We start from the raw sequence: 22795 nt of genomic DNA on the forward strand, positions 1-22795 counted from the left end.
TATTTGTTGAATCTAGTTTTTCATTAAAAGATTTCAAAGTTGAAGTCCCTCTTGCTTGCTGACTTTCCATTTCAGCCAACTGCTCCTTGGAAGATGCACGGCCTTGAATTGAACCTCCAAATGAGATAACCTGTCTGCCACACTCAACTGGACAGCCTCTGTTCTGGTCATTAATCGGGCATCACACAGAAAATCTACAGTATATTGGGTTGGGGTGTAGAAACAGACCAAACTTCATTCCCTGCCCCAAAATTTTAAGTACTCAATATGGAGTAGAGATTGCAACACAATAATGCAAGGCCACAATACATATCAACCCAGACCTTTCCAGAAACTGATTATTGATGGATTGTTTCTTTAAAAACTGTATCAGCCACAAAACTGCTTTTCAAACACTTTCCTATATTTTTGAATCCTATTTTTTCCACCTCAGAAAACCGCTTTTTATGAACGAGCAAATTAGTATTAGGAGGGTCTCTAATCAAAACAAAGAAGTGCAAATCATTTTTATTTCAGTATCTAGAGGGGGTTTATTCATCGGGTCTGCAGCCTTGAAAACAGGTTACCAGTCAGGTTATTACATTTAATTTAGGATCCTATGGTTGCTTTTATTGAGTGTCACACCGACTCATTTTTGTCAGTCTCAATTTTTACAGAACTAAGTTTAAAAAAAAAGGCAACAGGTCCAAGAATACACAAATTAAAAGAGTACTACTTTCAACATTTAACAATTTTAAAAGCAGAAAGCTGAGAGTGATTTCTGACAAGGAGCTCCTAACAGCACTGACATAGCACCAATTGGCAAAAATCAGAAACTCATTACTTTGTATTGTAATGCAAAACATTAAATATTTTAGAATGCATCCTTACTACTGGAAGCCAAAAATTCAAAGATTTAATGTCAGAATAGTTTGCAATATTTTGAAGCGAAGGAGAGGATAAAACTACTCTTCTAATCAACGCACGGCGTTGAGCACCAATAATTAGACAAAGGGAGATGGTTGTGGTTGTGGACAGCGTGTCATCTCAGCTCCAGGACATCTCTACAGGAGCCCCTTAGGGTAGTGTCCTAGGCCCAACAATTTTCAGTTGCTTCATCAATGACCTTCCCTCTGTGATAAGATCTTAAGTGGGGACATTTGCCAGTGATTGCACAGCATTCAGCACCATTCGTGACGACTCAAATACTGAAGCAGTCAGTGCTCAAATGCAACAAGATCCGGACCATATCCAGGCTTGGGCCAACAAGTGGAAAGTAACATGCACACCACACAAATGCCAGAAAATGACCATCACCAATAAGAGACAAGGTAAAAACAATGACTGCAGATGCTGGAAACCAAATACTGGATTAGTGGTGCTGGAAGAGCACAGCAGTTCAGGCAGCATCCAACGAGCAGTGAAATCCTCTTGCAAGGATACCCGCCTTGAAGAAGTGTTCCTCCTCTCTCTACAAGAATCTCGGAGTCCCTCTCCCACTGCAACTCCCAGGTCATTTCCTCTGCTCTGAAGCTCTTACTCTCTCCCCACCCCCACCCTCCTCTAGCTTATCTCTCCACGCTTCAGGCTCACTTCACTGCCTTTTATTCCTGATGAAGGGCTTTAGCCCGAAACGTCGATTTTGCTGCTCGTTAGACGCTGCCTGAACTGCTGTGCTCTTCCAGCATCACTAAACCAATAAGAGACACCCTAACCACCACCCCTGAAATCACTGAAACCTCCACCCCACCCCCCCCCCCCCCCCCCGCAAAATGTCAACATCCTTGGAGTTAATATTGACCAGAAACTCAACTGGACCCACTACATCAACAGTGGCTACAACAGCAGGTCAAGAGACTAGGGATACTGTGGTGAGTAACTCACCTCCTGACACCTCAGTCTATCCACCATCTAAAAGGCACAAGTCATGAGTGTAATGGAATAACCCCATTTGCCTGGATGGGTGCAGCTCCAACAACACTCAAGAAGCTGGACACCATCCAGGACAAAAGCAACCTGCTCGATCGGCACATCTACAAACATTCAATCCCTCCACCACTGGCACTAAGTAGCAGTAGTGTGTACGATCTACAAGATCCACCGCAGAAATTCAAAAGATCCTTAGACAGCACCTTCCATCTAGAAGGAGAAGGGCAGTGGGTACTTGGGAACACCACCACCTGCAAGATCCCCGCCAAGCTACTCACCATCGTGACTTGCAAATACTGTGTACTGCCATTCCTTCATAGTTGTTGGGTCAAAATTCTGGAATTCCCTCCCTATGGGCATTGTGAGTCAACCCTCAGCAAGTGGATTGCAGCAATTCAAGGCGGCAGCTCACTCCCACCTTCAAGGCCAAATAGGGATGGGCTGTCAATGTTGGCCAGCCAGTGACGCCCAAGTCCCACAACCAAATAAGAAGAAAAACAATTGCTAGAAAGCTGTTTTAGAGCAGCAAATCAACAATGAAGAATTGTTTATCTCAGCATCCTTGAGAAGTGCCATTTAGGCATTTTGCCAGTGGAAGGAACAATGGCATGGCAGTGGAGTTGGACTTGAAAAAGGTGGTACTGATGATGGTTGGAAGATTGGATAAATGGATAGATGAATGGATGAATGAACGATAGCAGTAGTGACCGTGGCAGATAAACAGGGAGCAATTTTCTTCAGTAGTTTTTGCTGAGATAGATGTCTTGAGGATTTACTTGCCAAGCCTCTGTATTGGTACTTGGATGTATTCGTGCTGTCTATTGATAACTTGATGTTGGGATGCTGAGAAATTCATTGGATGGCCATTATTTCAAGCTGGCTGGCAGGATCTAGAAAACTTGTTTACAAAATTGTTATAAATAAGAATCAAGTTGACAGAAATGCTTCAATTAGCCTCACTAGCAAACCTTTCCAACTTTGATTTTCAATTCTTTTGCAGCAAAGCAACTGATCTGGAACCCAATACTGTATTGTGCCAATATCAAATCCAAGGTCAACAGCTCACTGACAAAGAAGCAGGCACACATAACCTGGCATCTCTACCAACAAAATACACATGGTAACATGCGCAGAACAGAAAATCTATTAAAGAAATATTTACTGCAGTTCAACAATACTAATGCCTTTATTAACCCCAGTTACTGCAATGTAATTTAGTGAACATGCAATGGTCGCATGCAGACTTTAAATAGCAAATCGTTAACTTGCTTTCTCTAATTCTAGGATGATAGCTGGGGAATAGGATTACATGGAAAAGCTTTCAAAAACAAAATTAAGGAAATAGTTTAGCTGCAGAAAAAAAAATATTGTGTTAAAGTTTTCACTTTGCATTCATCAAGGAAATCCAAAAGAAATGTCAACATAAATGGAAAAACAACTTCTTTACACTGGACACGAAGAGTGCTGGTTGGGTGCAAGTGTATTCTGATCAGCAAAGGTATTGCCTTGAAGAAAGCACTCATGAATAACAACTGACAGTTAACTGTCAAAATTTAAACTCAAACAAGGGATGTTGATCCTGATTGGTTTATTCCTCTGGTCAGGGCTTTGATCAGAGAATGGTGATTACCTGTTTCCTTTGAACAATAGATGTAATTCCACAATTTCACATTTGCTAAATAATTCTAAGTGCTGACAACAAAAGTCAGATGGTTACGAGTTCACCGTGTAGCACACTTGCTTAGACTGGAATCTAAACATTAAATCAGTGCTTTGCAGAAACAAAGAGAATATGCACAATACTGCACCCATTTCAACTCAATCAACTCAACAAAGCAACTGACAGTCATTCCCTGGCTTTGACAAAATATGTATTTTTTTCAGCAATGCTCAAGTTCTGCATTTGAAAACGACCATGGAAATTAATAATCAAACTTGAATTTTAAAAAATTCAGAATGATAGTTTTAGTGTAAACTTACCAGTGCTTAGGGCTAATGCAGCTGCTGCAGAAAATCAGTTTTGGGTTTCACGACAAAAGAAAAAAACTTGAACCTCAAAAGACAGCCCCATTATTTGATTGGTTGGAAAGTACTGTTAGGGACTAGGTGTAAATAATTTAGTACACTGCTGTCAACTGTTTTGCTTGGTGGGGGTGGGGGTGGGGGGGGGGGGGTGGAATTGTTCTTAAAATGTATTGAAATATAAAAAATCATGCAAACAAAAATAAAAAAACTTTAATGTCATTGAGGTAGTTATAACATAACTTGGAGAGTGGCAACAGGAATAAAAATTCAGCAGGATTCAAAAACAGCCAGCGGGAATGGAGCATAGGTGGAGTTTGAAACCTGACATCAAGTGGAAAAAAAAGTGACATATGGAAAGAAATGATTAGCAAGCAGTTGGTAAGTAATTCTACATAATAATCTCTAGTATACAGGCACTCCGAGTTGTGAATGGGCTCCATTTTGAACTTAGCTCACAAGTCGATTTGTACATAACGCGGAACAATGTAAAGCAGCTGTTTTTAAGTACAGAAAGTGTTCAGTTTTTAAAAATTACTCCCACGTATGGGATCGCATTCATAAGTACAAGCATTTGAGAGTCAGAAGTTTGTAGAAATCAGGGATGCCTGCACAATAAACACAGTCAGCAAAGTAAAGGCAAGTTAATCTAGCTTAGTGGAACATGAATCCTATGATGTGGGGTCATGGCACTTTCAGTGGTCTCGTTGAAAAAGGTGGAGAAAAATATCAGGAGATATTCTTATTCACCTTTTGAGCAGTTAGGACTTCAACCTGGACCTTCTGACCCATATGTAGGGACATTACCACTATATCACAAGAGTTCAAAGTGCCCAGTTGACTAGATATGTAATGTGTCACCAACTGAAAATTTAGCTCTGGATTTTACAACTTGAGCAATGGCTAGAGTCATTGACTGCATCCACAGACTGAGAACTACAGGGTTTTCACATTTAATTAGTTGGTCACATTAGAAGGTTAAGAAAGTACAGACAGGGAAGGAATGGGTGATTACCTGACAATCTAGGAGAGCTAGGTAGCCAAGCAGAAACTTGCATGTAGTTTCCACACTCATCTTTGATGAGTTCCATGAATTATTATACCACCAAGCAAAAAGTCAAATTGAAAATAAAGTTACATTATTCGAAGTACATTTTCCAGCTGCAAATGAATGCATGCATCTGCCACTCTGCTGATCCTTCCATGTTCATTGTCCAGTTCCTTTACTCAGCCACTGAACGCTAATCTTCAAGTTGTTATACAATTCCCTGTTGGAATTCTCTGCAAAATGTCTACTTGCCACCGTCAGACCAATTTCAATTCCTTCTTCCCACAATACAAAGCAAGAGTAAAGTATCACACATTTCTTTTGCAAATCAATTGCTTGTTTTCACAGTTGATCTACACAGACTGGAGAAAATAAACCAGCGCGTGTCTGTAACAAAGAGGAGAAAAAAGGTGTATATATAGTGCAGACAAATAATATTGGTAGCTGTAGCAGGACAAAAAAGTCATTTTGTTGCAGAGCTTTAAACACGACTCTACGCTGCAAATGCTGAACAGCCATCCATAGAGACATCCATTACATTTAAATGACATTCCTTTGAAATCTGGGGTTGCAGATATCAAACCTGATTTATGATTCCATGCACTGTTCAATTCAAATCCCTGCTCAGCTCGATCCTCAAACCCAAAATTTGCAATGTTGCAGTTTAGCACACAAATAGGAAATGAAGTAAACCGCAACACAAATTTATTTCAGATTTATGAAATTCAAATGAAACAACTGACGGAATTTCCAATTCCATCTTGGTGGCATGGTGGCTCAGTGGTTAATGCCAGGGACCCAGGTTTGATTCCATCCTTGTACAAACTCCACAGTCACCCATTATCCCAGTGTCAGTGTGGGTTTCCTCCGGGTGCTTTGATTTCCTCCCACAGTCCAAAGATATGCAGGTTAAGTAGACTGGCGGTGATAAATTACTCAATGTCCGGGGATGTGGAAGGCAGGTGGATTAGCCATGGGAAATGCAGGGTTGCAGGCTTAGGGTCAGGAGGTGAGATGCTCTTTGGAGGGTCAGTGTGGACTCTATGGGCTGAATGGTCTGCTTCCACACAGTAGGGAATCTATTGTCTTCTTGAGGTTCTTCAGCTGAAAACATGAAGTGAATCCGGGGAAAATAACTGACAAATCCATGTTTTTAAATACTCGAAGAAATTATGGTTGAGTTACTGGTTATGTGTAGAAAACAATTGGCCATCAAGGAGGTCCTTAATTTCGGTGCTTGTTGATTAGAAATCTGAAGATGGACCAGAAAAGGAAAATTCTTGCTTGTTTTCCTTTGAGATGTCTTCTGAAAGTTGCTCCTAATCACTTCGCTACCATCATAGTAGCTCATACCTTTCTGCATACATTAAATCTACAATAAAGTCACTTTTTTAAGTACAAATTGGTGTTAATGTCATAGAATCGCAAAAAGCACTTCACAAGATTACAATAAAACAAAATGCAACACTACGCCACATAATGTGATATTAAGGCAGATGATACACGTTTTGGTCAGGGATAGATTTAGAGGATGAAAACGAGGGAGAAAAGCAGAGCTGTTTAGAATTTGAGAGCTTCGGGCCTTGGTAACTGAAAACACAGCAGCCAATGATGGAGTGATTTTAAAAAGCAGGCTTTGGTACTCATTGGTAAGGCCAGCAATTATTGTCCATCCCAACTGCAGTTAAGACTGTTGTCAGCCCCTTCGTAAACCACTGTAGTCTGTGTATTCAAAAGGTACTTTCATGATGTTGTTAGATAAAAATTCTGGAATTCCACCTATCACTGATCAAAAAAAAAGACTCCATATTTCCAAGTCAGGACTGAGATTTCTAAATCGTGGCATTCTCAAGAATTGCTGTCTTTGTCTTTCTCAATGACAGAGGTAGGGAATGGCCGGGGGGGGGGGGGGGGGTTGTCTTGAGTGGCATGTGACTATGGGAGAGTCAATAGAGTATCTACAAGCACGATCAACCGACCTGTATAAAGGGGATGTGTTTTCTTTATTCAGGGGCTCATTTTGACTCAACTTCACATGCCGGGGCGGGGTGGGGGGGGGGGGGGGGGGGGGGGTGGTCAAAGGGGTCATCTAGCTTTTACAAGCTCTAATAAACTTTAACTGTTTGCAGAAGTTGGTGTGTGCAAATTGCATCTAGTGTGTGAAACCTTGGGAAAAGAACCTAACACATGGTGCATTGGCCGTACAGAGCATGAATGTTTAAACCAATGTATGGGATGTTAATCAAGCAGTTCTGCCCTTTTTTGTACTGAGTTGTGTTGTGGAGCTGCATTCATACATCCTTTTGGAGAGATTCCCATGCTTTCTTATCCTGGGCTGTATAGGTGACGGAAAGACTTTGTGGAGTCAAGAGGCAAGACATAAAATCAGAGAAGCTTAAGAGTCGATATATCTTGAATGACGTTGATTGGAAAAATGGGAATGGGTATGAAAGGCTTTGGGAGAGATCTGAAAGCAAACTTGAGAATTTAGAAACAAATATTTTGCTTAACTAGGACCCAATGTAGGTCAGTGAGTGCAGATGGGTTAATGGGACCTAGCATTAGTTAAGGTGAACAAATTTAAAAGAGGGTAGAACATAGGAAATGAGCGAGATCTGTTGGAATGTCAAGTCTGGAGGTAACAAAGACATGCTTATTAGTACAGATAGTAACAGATATGTTAATGATATGGACAAGGTTCATTGATAGGACAGAGGTAGAAATAAGCAGACTGGAGGCCTGTGACTAGTGACGTTCCACAGAGATCGGTGCGGAGTCCACTGTTTGTCATTTACATAAACAATTTGGATGAGAATATAGGAATAATTAGTCAGTCTGCAGATGATGTTAAAATTGGTGGTATAGTAGACAATGAGGAAAGTTATCTAAGATTACAAAGGGATCTTGATCAATTAGGTCAATGGGTGGCAGATGAAGTTTAAGTTTAAATAAATGCGAAATGTTGAACTTTGGTAAGACGGACAAGTGTAGGGTTCACACTGAGTGGTAGGGTCCTGGGTGTGTTATAGAACAGAGACTTATGGATTCAGGTACATAGTTCATTGAAAGTTGTGCCACTGGTAGACAGTGATAAAAAGGTGTTTAACATGCTTGGCATCGTTGCTCAGATCATTAAACATAAAAGAGTTGGGACCTCAGGTGGAGATTGGACAGGACATTGGCGTGGCCATGCTTGGAGTATTGTGTACAGTTCTGGTTGCCCTGACATAGGAAGGATTAGAGGGGGTGCAAAAAGGATTTCCAAGAATGTTACCGCAACTAAAGAGTTTGAGTTATAAGGACAGGCTGGATAAGCCGAGACTTTTTTTTCCACTAGAGTGTAGGAGGTTGAGGGGTGACCATAGAGATTTTTAAAAAATCATGAAAGGCACATAAGTGGAATAGCCAAGGATCTTTTTCCTAGGGTTGGTGAGTTCAAAACTAATGTGACAGGAGAAAGATTTAGAAGGGACCTGAGGGGAACTTTTTCCAGAGTGGTTTGCATATGGAATGAACTGCCAGAGGAAGTGATAGATGCAAGTACAGTTAAAATATTTAGAATTAACATCTGGGCAGGTACATTAATAGGAAAAGTTTAGGAGGGATACGGGCCAAACTGAGGCAAATGGGACTAGTTTAGTTTAGGAAACTTGGTTGGCATGGAGGAGTTGGACTGAAGGGTGTGATTCCGTTCTGTATGACTGTATTACTCTTTGACAAAGTGTAGCCAGCAGCCCAGGAGGTCAAAATGATACCAAGCTTGCAAACGATAGTAGTTCAACCAGAGGGAGGGATGGAGTTGGTGTCTAAGAAATGAAATTTACAGCAGGAACTGAAAACAATAGTTTTAGCACTCTCAATATGCCTCAAACAAAGCCACTTGGCACTGCTCCCTCTCCTCACTCAAAATATTGATTGCAATATAAAAATCATTTCAACTAGAAAATGTAATTGCAGATTTCCTGTCATCAGAATTAATTATTGATCAGGTTTGTAAAAATTCAGTACAATTTAACTTTTCTACCTAATATTCAGCACTCTCATGACAGATGCAAAACTCAAGTTCTGTATTCATTCATGGATGTGGGCATCATTGGCTAGGCTAAACTGTATTGCTTGTTCCTAATTACCAAGATGTACTTAAGCATTAAACAAATTACCACGAGCCTGGAGTCACATGTAAACCAGACTAGGTAGGAATAGCAGATTTCCTTCCCTAAATGTCAGTGAACCAGAGGAGGTTTCATGACAATGAACAGCCGTTACCTGGTCATCATCAGGCTACCTTGTATTCTAAAATTTAACTGAATTCAAATTTTACCATCAGCTCCAGTGGGATTCGAACACGCCCAGAACATTAGTTTGGGATTCTGTTTTACTAGTCCAATGACTTTACAACTATGCTACTACTTTACACTGCATAGTATTGCAGAACCTTACAGTTAAAAAAGGAGATTTAGCATTAGGTGTGAATGTAACAGATTTGCCTCAGAAAGCAGCGAGGGCATTTAATTTACACCACAGAACATCATTTAAAATTCAGGTATAGTTACAAATATACAGAATTCTTCCGAGAATGCACGTCAGCATCTCAAATGTGCATTTATATCTATTTAATCAAATTCAGCAGATATGCACCAGAAGAACTGACACATACAGAACATTAACCACTAGCATTACAGCAAGCATTTTTGTTAAAAAAGTACACTGGAGAAGGACAGTACACACAGAAGAAGACAGTGAGCATTTAAAAACAAACTACTCTGAGGAAACAAATACTTCCAATGAGTGCATTACATTTACTAATTTGCACTGTTTGATAGGGAGTTGGACATTCGAAGAAAAATAATAACATTTACAAGCAAAGCATGAAAACAGCATAATAGGATGAGCCAAATGATAAAAATATCAAAATAATCAAATAACTGCAGAAGTAATTAAACCCAAATGCAGGCCTCAAAAAGATCATTTTTTTTTAAAAAGTTTTAAGCAAGCTTCAAATTTAAAAGTTTCAAAACAAACAAACATTCAATTGCAGGTCAAGCCAACCATTAGCTGTTTAGCTATTCCTGCAGTTCCACTGTTCAGATCTGGCTACCTTCACATACTTTCACGTTTTTAGGACTGAACATCTCGATACTGCGGTATTACAGTAAATGCAAAATTTTTAAAGTCTTGATCTGTACTCTTGCTACTTAGTACCCTTAGGTTTTGATGAATTCCCTGTTAAAGTATGTAATCATATATTAGGCAGCCCAATGGCAAATTTATCATTTGGGAGTATGTTACTGCAGTGGCAACATACACTTATAAAGCATATTGTAACCTGTTGTTGGTAACCTTCAACTTTCTTTTCAACATATGGCTGACCAAAAAACACTCACTCTTCCTGCCTGCCATTACCATTGTAGAAGAATTTGCAGGATGATAAAAAATCAACCTGTTTGGTCACATTGTGAACATACTTTTCTTGGTTAACAGGTCCTGGGAAGGGACTCAAACCCAGAGCTTTTTATGCAGCAAGGAGGACGCTAGCCATTTCACCACAAGACCACATTCCCTTTGCTGCATTACACTTTCTAATGTGCCGCTGTCACCATCACAGAAGTTGGCAGAATTTTATACTTTTCAAACCAGCATTCTTTGAATTGCCTGTTACTTTCTTTAGGCTCACATTCACTACGATATATGCTCATACTCATTATTCATTTAACCAGAGGACACAGCTTAAAACTAAGGGGTAGACCATTTAGGACAGAGATGAGGAGAGACTTCTTCACCCAGAGTGTGGTGGCTGTGTGGAATGTTCTGCCCTAGAGGGCAGTGGAGGCCCAGTCCCTGGATTCATTTAAGAAAGAGTTGGATAGAGCTCTCAAGGATAGTGGAATCAAGGGTTATGGAGATAAGGCAGACAGGATACTGATTAAGGATGATCAGCCATGATCATATTGAATGGTGGTGCAGACTCAAAGGGCAGAATGGCCTACTCCTGCACCTATTGTCTATAACAGGCAATCCAAGGTGGATTTGTTTTGAAAGTGAACATTCAAAAACTTTCAACCTTTGGAGTTGCAGAGAAAGAATCTGAATAACACAGGTCTTTAAGCAAACCTGAAAGATTATTGACAATCTGCACTCACTTTCTATATATTCACACTATTCTGTCTGTAGTTCCCATAATGCCATCAAGCACTTGCTATTCTGCCACAGAACTCAAATCTACCAATGCAGAAACGCAAGCAAGCACAAAAAAAAGCCTCAGTTTCATCTCTGGAATGTCATTACTTGAAATTTTTTTTTTAAAAAGTTATTTTATACAAAAAAAAAATTCAGTCTGTGGCAAAATCTAGAGAATGCAGCAAGTTTGACTAAACTGCAAAAAACAAACTTTTGATTAGCATGACATCAATTAGAACATGATCAGCCACAACTGGTTTATGAAATTAAGCAGCATCTTAAAATGTTGAATTCTTATCACACCATCTACTAATTCTTTTGCCTCCCCAAACTCATAACAGAAAATTCGAGTGTACACATTATCAATATGACTTGACATTAAACTCCAAATGTGCCAGAGTCTACTGGCAACTTTCACTTCCAACTTCTTAGCATTCCATGTACAACACTAAGTCAGTTTTATTTTAAGCAAAAAAAAAATTCCAAGCTGTTCTTATACAGCAATACATTAAAAGATTCTAGAGCCAAAATACTCATTTACAACTGCTGTCCTACTGACCAATGATTCTTAACCCTGTATTGCAAATTCCTTCATGCATGCCACAACTATATATCCCAATTGTTCTATTCACAACCGACTTGCAGTGCAGTATCAACTCCACTACACGCAGTAGGCTGTGGCCATCACACCTTTATGCTTTCATCGGACTTGTCTCAACTTGTGACCTTTTAAAAAGCTCAAAGCATATTTTGTTGACAACACCTTCAGTCATTTTTTCTAAATCTCCTGCCTCACCTCTAATTTTATCTCCATTATTCCCTCCTGACAACAGCTTTGAAACATCTCTTCACATGGAAAGCATCACTTCAATGCAAGGGGCCTAAGAGGGAAGACAGATTAACTCAGGACATGGTTAGGAACATGGGACTGGGATATCATAGCAATTACAAAAACATGGCTCAGGGATGGACAGGACTGGCAGCTTAATTGTCCAGGATACAAATGCTACTGGAAGGATAGAAAGGGAGGCAAGAGAGGATGAGTAGTGGCATTTTTGATAAGGATAGCATTACAGCTGTGCTGAGGGAGGATATTCCTGGAAATACATCCAGGGAAGTTATTTGGGTGAAACTGAGGTATAAGAAAGGGATGGTCACCTTATTGGGATCATATTATAGACCCCCTAATAGTCAGAGGAAAATTGAGAAACATACTTGTAAGGAGATCTCAGCTATCTGTAAGAATAATAGGATGGTTGTGGTAAGGGATTTTAACTTTCCAAACATAAACTGGGACTGCCATAGTGTTAAGGGTTTAGATGGAAAGGAATTTGTTAAGTGCGTACAAGAAAATTTTCTGAGTCAGTATGTGGATGTACCAACCAGAGAAGGTGCAAAACTTGACCTACTCTTGGGAAATAAGGCAGGGCAGGTGACTGAAGTGTCAGTGGGGGAGCACTTTGGGGCCAGCAACCATAATTCTATTCGTTTTAAAATAGTGATGGAAAAGGATAGACCAGATCTAAAAGTTGAAGTTCTAAATTGGAGAAAGGCCAATTTTGATGGTATTAGGCAAGAACTTTCAAAAGCTGATTGGAGGCAGATGTTCACAGGTAAAGGGACGGCTGGAAAATGCCTTCAGAAATTAGATAACGAGAATCCAGAGAAAATATATTCCTGTCAGGGTGAAAGAAAAGGCTGGTAGGTATAGGGAATGCTGGATGACTAAAGAAATTGAGGGTTTGGTTAAGAAAAAGAAGGAAGCATATGTAAGGTATAGACAGGATAGATTGAGTGAATCCTTAATAGGAGTATATTTAAGAGGGAAATCAGGAGGGCAAAAAGGGGACATGAGATAGCTTTGACAAATAGAATTAAGGAGAATCCAAAGGGTTTTTACAAACACATTCAACAACAAAAGGGTAACTAGGGAGAGAATAGGGCCCTTCAAAGATCAGCAAGGTGGCCTTTGTGTGGAGTCACAGAAAATGGGGAAGATACTAAACAAGTGTTTTGCATCAGTATTTACAGTAGAAAAGGATATGGAAGATATAGACTGTAAGGAAATAGGTGGTGACACCTTGCAAAATGTCCATATTACAGAGGAGGAAGTGCTGGATGTCTTGAAACACAAAGGTAGATAAATCTCCAGGACCTGATCAAGCGTACCCAGTGGGAAGCTAGAGAAATGATTGCTAGGCCTCTTACTGAGATATTTGTATCATCGATAATCACGGGTGCCAGAAGACTGGAGGTTGACTAACGTGGTGTCACTGTTTAAGAAAGGTGGTAAGGACAAGCCAGGGAACTATAGACCAGTGAGCATGACGTCGGTGGTGAGCAAGTTGTTTGAAGGGATCCTGAGGGACAGGATGTTTATGTATTTGAAAAGGCAAGGACTGATTAAGGATAGTCAACATGGCTTTGCACGTGGGAAATCATGTCTCACAAACTTGTAGTAGTAACAAAGAGGATTGATGAGGGCAGAGCAGTAGACATGATCTATATGGACTTCAGTATAGCATTCGACAAGGTTCCCCATGGGAGACCGATTAGCAAGGTTAAGTCTCACGGAATACAGGGAGAACTAGACATTTGGACATTGAACTGGCTCAAAAGGTAAAAGACAGAGGTTGGTGGTGGAAGGCTGTTTTTCAGACTGGAGGCCCATGACTAGTGGAGGCCACAAGGATCAGTGCTGGATCCACTACATAAATGATTTGGATGTGAGCATAAAAGGTATAGTTGGTAAGTTTGCAGATGACACCAAAATTGGAGGTGTAGTGGACAGCAAAGAGGATTACCTCAGATTACAATGGGATCTTGACCAGATGGGCCAATGGGCTGAGAAGTGGCAGATAGAGTTTAATTCAGATAAATGCAAGGTGCTGCATTTTGCAAATCTTAACAGAACTTATACACTTAAAGGTAAGGTCCTAGGGAGTGTTGCTGAACAAAGAGACCTTGGAGTGCAGGTAGATAGGAGAGTGAAAGCAGCGAATGGTATGCTTTCTTTTATTGGTCAGAGTATTGAGTACAGGAGTTGGGAAGTCATGTTGCAGCTGTACAGGACATTGGTGAGGCCACTGTTGGAAAGATGTTGTGAAACACGAAAGGGTTCAGAAAAGATTTGAGGATGTTGCCAGGGTTGGAGGATTTGAGCTATAGGGAGAGGCTGAACAGGCTGGGGCTGTTTTCCCTGGAGCATCGGAGGCTGAGGGGTGATCTTATAGAGGTTTACAAAATTATGAGGGGCATGGATAGGGTAAATAGGCAAAGTCTTTCCCTGGGGGGTCCAGAACTAGAGGGCATGGGTTTAGGGTGAGAGGGGAAAGATATAAAAGAGACCTAAGGGACAACTTTTTCATGCAGAGGGTGGTACGTGTATGGAATGAGCTGCCAGTGGAAGTGGTGGGGGCTGGTACAATTGCAATATTTAAGAGGCATTTGGATGTGTATATGACTAGGAAGGGTTTGGAGGGATATGGGCCAGGTGCTGGCAGGTGGGACTAGATTGGGTTGGGATATCTGGTTGACACGGACAGGTTGGACCAAAGGGTCTGTTTCCATGCTGTACATCTCTATGACTCAATGTAAATAAAGCGTTGTAATTTGTATATACTGTTTGAAGTCTACATGCAAATGTTATTTCAAGTGCTCATATGTGGTCCTTGGTCAATGGTACCTTCTTTACCCATGCTGCACCATATTTTACATAACAGAATTGTCCACCAATTTGCAGATCAGGGAGATGACAACTTACACACTACAATCCGGAACAACACAGTAATACAGCACACAATCGCGGGAGGTTTTTACTTATTCAGGAGATGTGGCTTCGCAGCCTGGGCCAGAATTTAGTGCACATACATAGGTGTCCTTGAAAAAGTTAGCTAAGCTGCTTTCTGGAACCATTAAAGTTCATTTGCTATAGATAGACTTACAAGCTGTTGGGAAATGGAGTTCCAAGAGATGACCCAGCAATACTATCCAAATGAAGAGAGGCTTGCAAGGGAACTTGCAGTGGTGGTGTTCCCATATGTGCATTGCCCTTTTTGATGGCGGTGGTTGTGGATTTGGAAGGCACGAAGGAGCCTTGGCAAATTTCTGCAGTGTATTTTGTAGCTATTATTACACACAACTGCCGAGAGGTGGCGGTGATGGAGAGAGTGAGCAAACCTTTGTGGATGCCGTGCCAATCAAGCAGTTGCACTCTCCTGGGCAGAGTCAAGCTTCTTGAGTGTTGTTCGAGCTGCACTTCTCAGTAAATGGGGAGCATTCCCAATATGTACTGTATAGATGGTTGACAAGCTTTGGGAAGTCAGAAGGCGAATTGCTCACCCAGAGATTCCTGGACTCTGACTGGCTAGTGCAGTATTTTATACGACTAATACAGTTCAGTATCTGGGCAATGGTAACCCCTAGGACGTTGATTGTAGGGAATTTAGTGATGATGATGATGATGCCAGTGAATGTCATGGGGTGATGGTGGAGACAGTCATTGCCCAGTGCTTCTGTGGAATGAATTTTATTTGTCACTTAGAGTCATAGAGTCTTAGAGAGGTACAGCATAGAAACAGACTTTTCGGTCCAACTCACAATGCTGACCAGATAGCCTAAATTAACCTAGTCCCAACTGCCAGCATTTGTCCAATATCCCTCCCTATTCGTATACCCATCCAGATCCTTCTTAAAAAATGTTGTCACTGTACCAGCCACCACCATTTCCTCTTGTTGTTCATTCCATACATGCACCATCCTTTGCATGAAAAAGTTGTCCCTTAGGTCCCTTTTATGTCTTTCCCCTCTCACCATAAATCTATGCCCTCTAGTTTTGGACTCTCCCACCCCAGGCAAAAGACCTTGGCTATTCATCCTTTCCATGCCGCTCATGACTTTACAAACCTCTAAAAGTCATCTTTCAGCCTCGAACATTCCAGCAAAAACAGCCCCAGCCTATTCAACCTCTCCATATAGCTCAAACCCTCCAACCCTAGCAACATCCTTGTAAATCATTTCTGAATCTAAGCCGGAATAATATCCAGGTCTTGTTGCACTGAGGCTTGGACTGCTTCAGTTAATTTACCAGTTTCTGTCATGGAAAGATCAGCCAGAGGTAAACCAAAACTGAATGACAGGAGTTGCAATGTTCTGTTCAATGTTGCACTTCTAATCCATTTACATAGCTCACTCTAGCATCAGTGAAAAAAAAAATTAACATTGACTAATTTAAATTCATATGCCCTAATATTTAAATGAAAAATAAAATAGTGTATAAAATAAAATATGGTATACATTCCTGATTTGCCTTCATCACTGCTCTAACATAAGCTGAAGGGGTTAATGGTTTTTAGATGAATTTCACTGGCACTACAGAGCATTGTCATGTTGGGGAAAAATATTACAATATTCACCTGTGTCACCTTACTACAAGCCTCAAAAAAAAGTTTAATTTAATAAATGCTGCAGCATTATTGAATGCACATTTGACATGGATGCAATTCTAAACCCTCATGTATTATCTCCAATTTCTATAGAAGTACATTAATTGGTGAATGCAAGGGCTGGATTTAAAAAAAAAGGTAACTAGCTATTTCTCTAATCTAAAACCACACTTGTTGCTAATTACAAGATTTTCAATATTTGTAAATATTAAAAACAGTCAATTAATCAATCACTTTGCAATTAGGATAAATAAGTTTGAACATTTAACAAGTTGGAAGGTGGCCTTTTCTTTGTAAGAAATGAAGTGTCTCTCCAAAAACATAATATTATCCATAAAGAACAACAACAACAATAATAATATAAAGGGAGCATTTGACAAGCTCCGTACATCTAAAGAAAGAAATAGCTTTTTTTTAAACAAAATGAAATGCCCGATTGTTGGACAGTTGATATTTCAGTATCAGCCTCGAATTCTACCTTTGTACCTCTAACCTGAGCCATTTTGATTACTGGAATGTATAAGTGACATCATTTTGGAAGTATAACCTTAGATTTAATATATTTATATCCAATAACACTGCTGGGAAAGTTACACATGGAAATAATTTAAGCATGCCTAATTGTTGTTGTATTTCAAATTGAATTCTTTGTGATTGCAACCAGAAAATATTTAGCCTGAAGTGTAAATAGCTACATATTATTTCTACTAAAGCTACAGTATATTGGAAGCTCTAACAGGCTTGAGTAGAGTGAAGGTTTTTTAGGCTCTTGGAATAGTGCTGTGTTCTCAGATCAACTTAAAAAAGCAAGTATAATCATGATAAACTTTGCCCAAAGGAAACATTCCACATACAAGCCTGCATAATTCAGTACAACATTCTGTTTTGTCATCTGACAAAATCTGTCAGCAAAAACTAATATTCAAAATAATAAAGAGATGGCTGACAGAATTCAAAGCAGATGGGTACAAATCAACAGTATGTATTCTCAGATCAACGTATTTGGATCAATCTGAAGTTATATTTAATTTGAATTATTAAAAATCCACCTACATTTTTACAAAAGCAACAAATTGGTTTTTTTTTATTCTGTATTTGGTACAGAGCAGTCCTCAAGATGTTGTTGAAACACTTACTGTTAAACTTATGAGATACCCTGAAACTAATTTAGGCCCAATAATCCAACATTCCCTAATTATACCATCGTTTTTCAAATATGTACCATTATGTACTCCAGACCAAAGGGCCTGTTTCCATACTGTACATCGCTATGACTCTAAATAGAACGAACGGGATCAGTCTGCTCCAACTACTTTGGGCATGAAAAAGGTGCATTACTACAATTTACGTGTGCAAAATATCTGTCGTACAAATAGAAATCATAACATTGGAAGAGAATGTTAGAATGCACCAAACCTCTGAAGCAAAGTTCAGCAACAAATCATACATTTATATACAGCTTTAATAGGAGAAAATACTAGGCAAAGGGTTATTCACCTCAGTATTACCACTCCTATTGGGCTGAGAGCAAAATAATCAAAATAATGTAGGCTTCAGTTCACTGTCTCTAATTGGATAAGCTAATTAAGAGACACAGTGGAAAGGGGCAGTACTTTCAGAAGCTGCATCAATAGTCATCCATTGACAATAGATTGAGGTTAACAAAGAAAAAAGTATTTCACAAAATTCATGCTTTCAAATACCTGACGACAAGCAGATACTATAGAAGATATCCACGAAATGTAATTTTTAAACAAAATCTTCATGTCCCATTCCACTTTCAAAAGATATTCATTACAGACTTGATTTGTCTACAAGTAGAAATTGCATGACACCATTCCAACGGGAGTAAAACAGTTCTGCCTAGGTTAAAGGAAGTGACTGGTCAATTAATTTGTGACATTCACAAGTGAGTGTTTCTAAAACAAAGATACCCGTCACAGGGTATGATGGGCAAGTCCAGTATTTATTACCATTAAATCAACACACCAGTGTCTACACACTAAAATAACTGGCAGTGAAACACTTCTCGAACTTCCAAATGACAAAAACACACACTAGTGAAATGTTTTACTGACTTGTACTTTAGAAAAGTCTAGAAAGCATAATGTATGATGAATTGTTGAGTCATTCAATTATAGTAGAAAAACAAAAAAGTAAATCATCTGAATAATGCCCACCAAATGGAGAACAAGGATCTGGTACAGATTGTGGGGGGAGGGATTTGTAAGGGAAAAAGAAAAATACTTTTTTTAAAATTGAACATGCAATTTAGCTTAGAGATATTTAGAAACCTGCAAATGTCACAAAAGCATAGACTCACTCCTAATCTTATCCATTCAGGAAGTAAATTAGATACTAAAATTTTTACAGAATAAAAGGGAGAAACCTTGCGTCAAGCTCTCATGCTGACTCACACTGGACCCATGCATATCTGAGGTAAATCAAGAGCTTAAAAAGAAAGATGACAGAGGAACTGATGGCGTGGTAGCCTTTGGATTAAAGCACTAGACTAGTCACCCAAAGATCAAAATTCAAGCTGCACTGTGGTAAAACAATGTGTTAAAGAACCATTCATTTCCCTCACTAAACTTCCTTCAGATAGGGACAGTGCTAACCCTACATTCAAGTACAGTGTCCTTAAGGCAAATATGGCCTTTAGTGCTTCAGGATCAACCACACCCCAGGAACAAATAACTGAATAAAAAAACAGAGTGCAAGTGCCAACAGGCACAATTTTATTTTCATAAGAATCTGTCCACATGCGGTGCTCAATTCATTTCTTCCCATACTTTTTTGTTTCAGGCTTGCATAAAGATAAATGTTAAAAACAAACAAAATTCTGCAAAATCATAGAAGGAAAAAAAATCATGCTTTTAATTCACTTATTTAAAAAGCTTTCGTGCAATAGAAATTTTGACGTGTGATTGATTGTTATCTTAGTAACAAACTAAGATTTGCACTCATAATATCAAGCACAGCTTTCTAATTTCAATAAATTAACATATTTGTTTATACAATAAATGGTCTGGATTTTAAAAAATGTTTTTGCAAAAATCTAATGATCACATTTATGAAATAAGTGTAGGCCACAGAACATTTCAGACAAGAGCAACCAAACGTTTGTTGTTTGGTATTAGTTAGAGAAACAGACTGAAGACAAATGGTCCAAACAATATCTCACATATCATGCAATCCATCCAAAGCTTTACTTATTTAAAAAAAGCATTGGAATGCTTATAGAAAGTGTGTTGTTTTCAAATAACTGTGATAAAGAATCGTCAATACATATGCTGCCGCAGGATGAGAGGAAACTGAAAATAGATCAATGCGTTATATATTAGGCTTCACAATAAATTGACAGCTTCCCTGTTGCACTGATATTGAATGCGATACAATGAACAGATAAAGCAGTCACTTACTTATTAAAAAAATATATACATCTGATTATTATCTGATAGACAATATCCATTTTTCATTCCTACTTACACCCACTAACGCAAATAAATACACGTACATTACAAATTAAAAATCAGAATAACACTGACTATGAAGGGGCATTAATAAGATTTATCATCTTTTCCCATGAAAAGGTTCAGAATAAAAGTTGAAACCTTGATACTTCTCCAGTCAAGTTGATATTAAGAGGTGCCTAAACTGAACTGAACAGTCATCACAGATCCTTCACAAACCACATTACAGTTGTCCAGTAACAACTTTGTGCAGCGTTATCCACAGGCATGTTCAACAGCAACACACTTCAAGAGAAAAGTGCACTTAAGCAAACACGATCAAATGTTGTGACAACCTTCTTCTCCGCTTCTCCTAACTTACCATCACAAATTGCTCCCACCACCAGTGAAAGCTGCAAATCAAGATGTACCACATCTCATCTTAATGTACTTCAAAAGACAAACCAAATTGCAATAAAACTGTAAAATCAAAGGACTGAATTTTACTTCTGTTTTTGGCATTTCTTAGATGGATATTGTAGAAATAAAATTTCACACAAATCTATTTACACTTAATTGAAATGCTAATGTCATTAGACAGTATTATGCTAATGTTTCAAACTCCTGCTGAATTAATACACAATTTTAAATAAAGCAAAACAAAACTGGACTACCCATACTTTAAATTCATAGATTGAAGGACTTATCTGGAGTTGCACAAAACAATATAAAACCATGGGATGAATACTGTGCCTCTTCAATATACTGTACTGCATTTCAAAATTCTATCAAAAACCTCACATTTTCAAATCAGATTTGGTAATATTCGAGTTCAACCTTTTGCTCATTTTAATTTTTACCTCAATAGATTTTCAAAGATGCTTAGCAAACATCAGACGAGATTAAACAAGAGGGAGAGAGAATGTAAAGTTAGCATTTAATAAATAAATTATACTAGAGAACTTTCACTAACAAAATAAAAATTCTAATCTCATGGAGTAGCATCGATTTGCGTACCTGTTACATTCTCACTAAATGCTAGTCCAATAATTTTCCGTACGATGTCGAACTTGAGATTTTGGTATTCCACACGCACCATCTTAAAAAAAAGATCTAATTCTACTACACGAGATAAAGCAAGCATCGCAGTAAAATACACACAAGGCATTTTATGAAGGAAAGGGGAAAACAGAAAGAAAGAAAATTACCAGAGGGCGCATTCTCAACTACTGATGTGCCCGAAACTGATTATCTCGATTGAACAAAAAAAACCCAAACGCCTTACATTTCAATCCCACAGAAGGCGTTCAGTCATCACAACAGAGGCACTGATTTTGACACCAGAAGGTTTGTTGTACTTCAGTTCTTTTTCCCCAACCTCCGGTCTACTATTATTTCCTGCAAATGTAACATTTTCAGGAGTGCAAGAGACACGTACGCAGGCGGGCACACGGTGTGAAGGAAGAGAAATCATAGAGATCAATCGGTACAACGCTCCTAACTCTGCACGGGAACACCTTACCGGTGAAAAAGCAGGCAGGAGCGCCGCTCACCAACTACATCCCCGGGCAGTCAGACACCCGGAAGGAGGTGGGGTGGCGGGGAGGGAGCACGCACGCGCACCTGACTCAGCCTGTGATTTACACGTGAATCGACCAATCGGCAGCCGGAGGCGAACACCGCCCCCTTGGAACCGGCCGGCCAATCCGCTGCAGCGCACTGGCGGGGAGGCGGGGATTCGTTGGGGGCCAACTGTTTCCGCGCGATCGCCGCCAGCCGCCCTTTCCAAAGGGAAGGCATTGAATGCAGCGACAGGTAAATAAATAAATCGGATGAAAGCCGGTTTCATTCGCACTGTTGAAGCGGCCTACCTGAACCAAAGGTAATCCGGACCGCAAACCCACTTCTCTCTTAAAAAAAAATCACGGAATTTTTATTTTTGCAATGTGGCACTAACTCGCTCGCATATCGCAGTAAGGCCTCACTCTTGCTCCCGTTCATGGAAGGGGGTTGATCTTTAGCCTCGCTGAAGCAGCCGTGGATTTTTTTTTCTGGAGTTTTTGTTTTATTTTGAGGGGCGGCTGTGGGGTGGGGGGCAATGTGTGTGGAGGCCGCGGCTCGAGTTGACTAGTGGCCGACGTCACGACATGCAGGCGGTTGACAGGTGGCCCCGCCCCCCGGCGCGTGAATGTGGCGGGGCGCCGAAGGTCCTTCAACCAATCGGATACCGCGGTCTCTGTTGGGGGTGGAGACGGAGGGGGGGGGGCGGTTCGCTGTCAATCGCACCCACCGCTGGCACTCGATTGGCAATCCCGGGGAGCGTGTTTGCTGATTGGCCGGGCCCGTCTGGCCAATGGGGTTGCGAGACAGGATGAAGACGCCCCTTGGGATGCTTGGACCAAGTAGCATCTGGGCCAGAAACAAAAACAGAAACGTGTTGTAGCATCTACAGAGAGAGTTAATGTTTCGAGTTCAGTGACCCTTCTTCAGAAAGCCATGGTATTTACCATGATGGGGGATGAATGTGAAAGGAGTGCGCCGATAACTGGAGATGGACAACAATTTCCTTTGTCTGCCTAACGTTTCCCCCTCTCTATACTCCTTCTCAGGTCTCCCCCCACCCCAAGGTTGCTAAATTGTGAATGAGGAGCAGAGGTACGGCTTTCCTCCCGGTGCTCCGGTTTCCTGTCTCAAATCAAAAATCTGCAGATTAGATTAATTGGCCATGCGAAATTGCCCCATAG

The 22795-nt window shown here is 40.0% G+C and overlaps 1 protein-coding gene across 8 annotated transcripts in view; it reads right to left on the minus strand.

The window, feature by feature from the left end:
• The window catches only part of glceb (glucuronic acid epimerase b), a 101781-nt gene extending 79585 nt beyond the window's left edge, over positions 1 to 22196 (minus strand). For 5 of the 8 annotated variants that reach the window (XM_072565238.1, XM_072565245.1, XM_072565244.1 and 2 more), the window contains exon 1: positions 21337 to 21567. In XM_072565238.1, coding sequence (XP_072421339.1) covers positions 21337 to 21338 — 2 coding nt within the window. In that variant the 5' untranslated portion in view covers positions 21339 to 21567. The other 3 variants (XM_072565246.1, XM_072565240.1, XM_072565241.1) reach the window with 2 other exon arrangements.
• Between the last annotated feature and the right edge of the window lie 599 nt (positions 22197 to 22795).

The sequence above is a fragment of the Chiloscyllium punctatum genome, chromosome 48, assembly GCF_047496795.1.
Source record: "Chiloscyllium punctatum isolate Juve2018m chromosome 48, sChiPun1.3, whole genome shotgun sequence".
NCBI classification, from domain to species: Eukaryota; Metazoa; Chordata; class Chondrichthyes; order Orectolobiformes; family Hemiscylliidae; genus Chiloscyllium; species Chiloscyllium punctatum.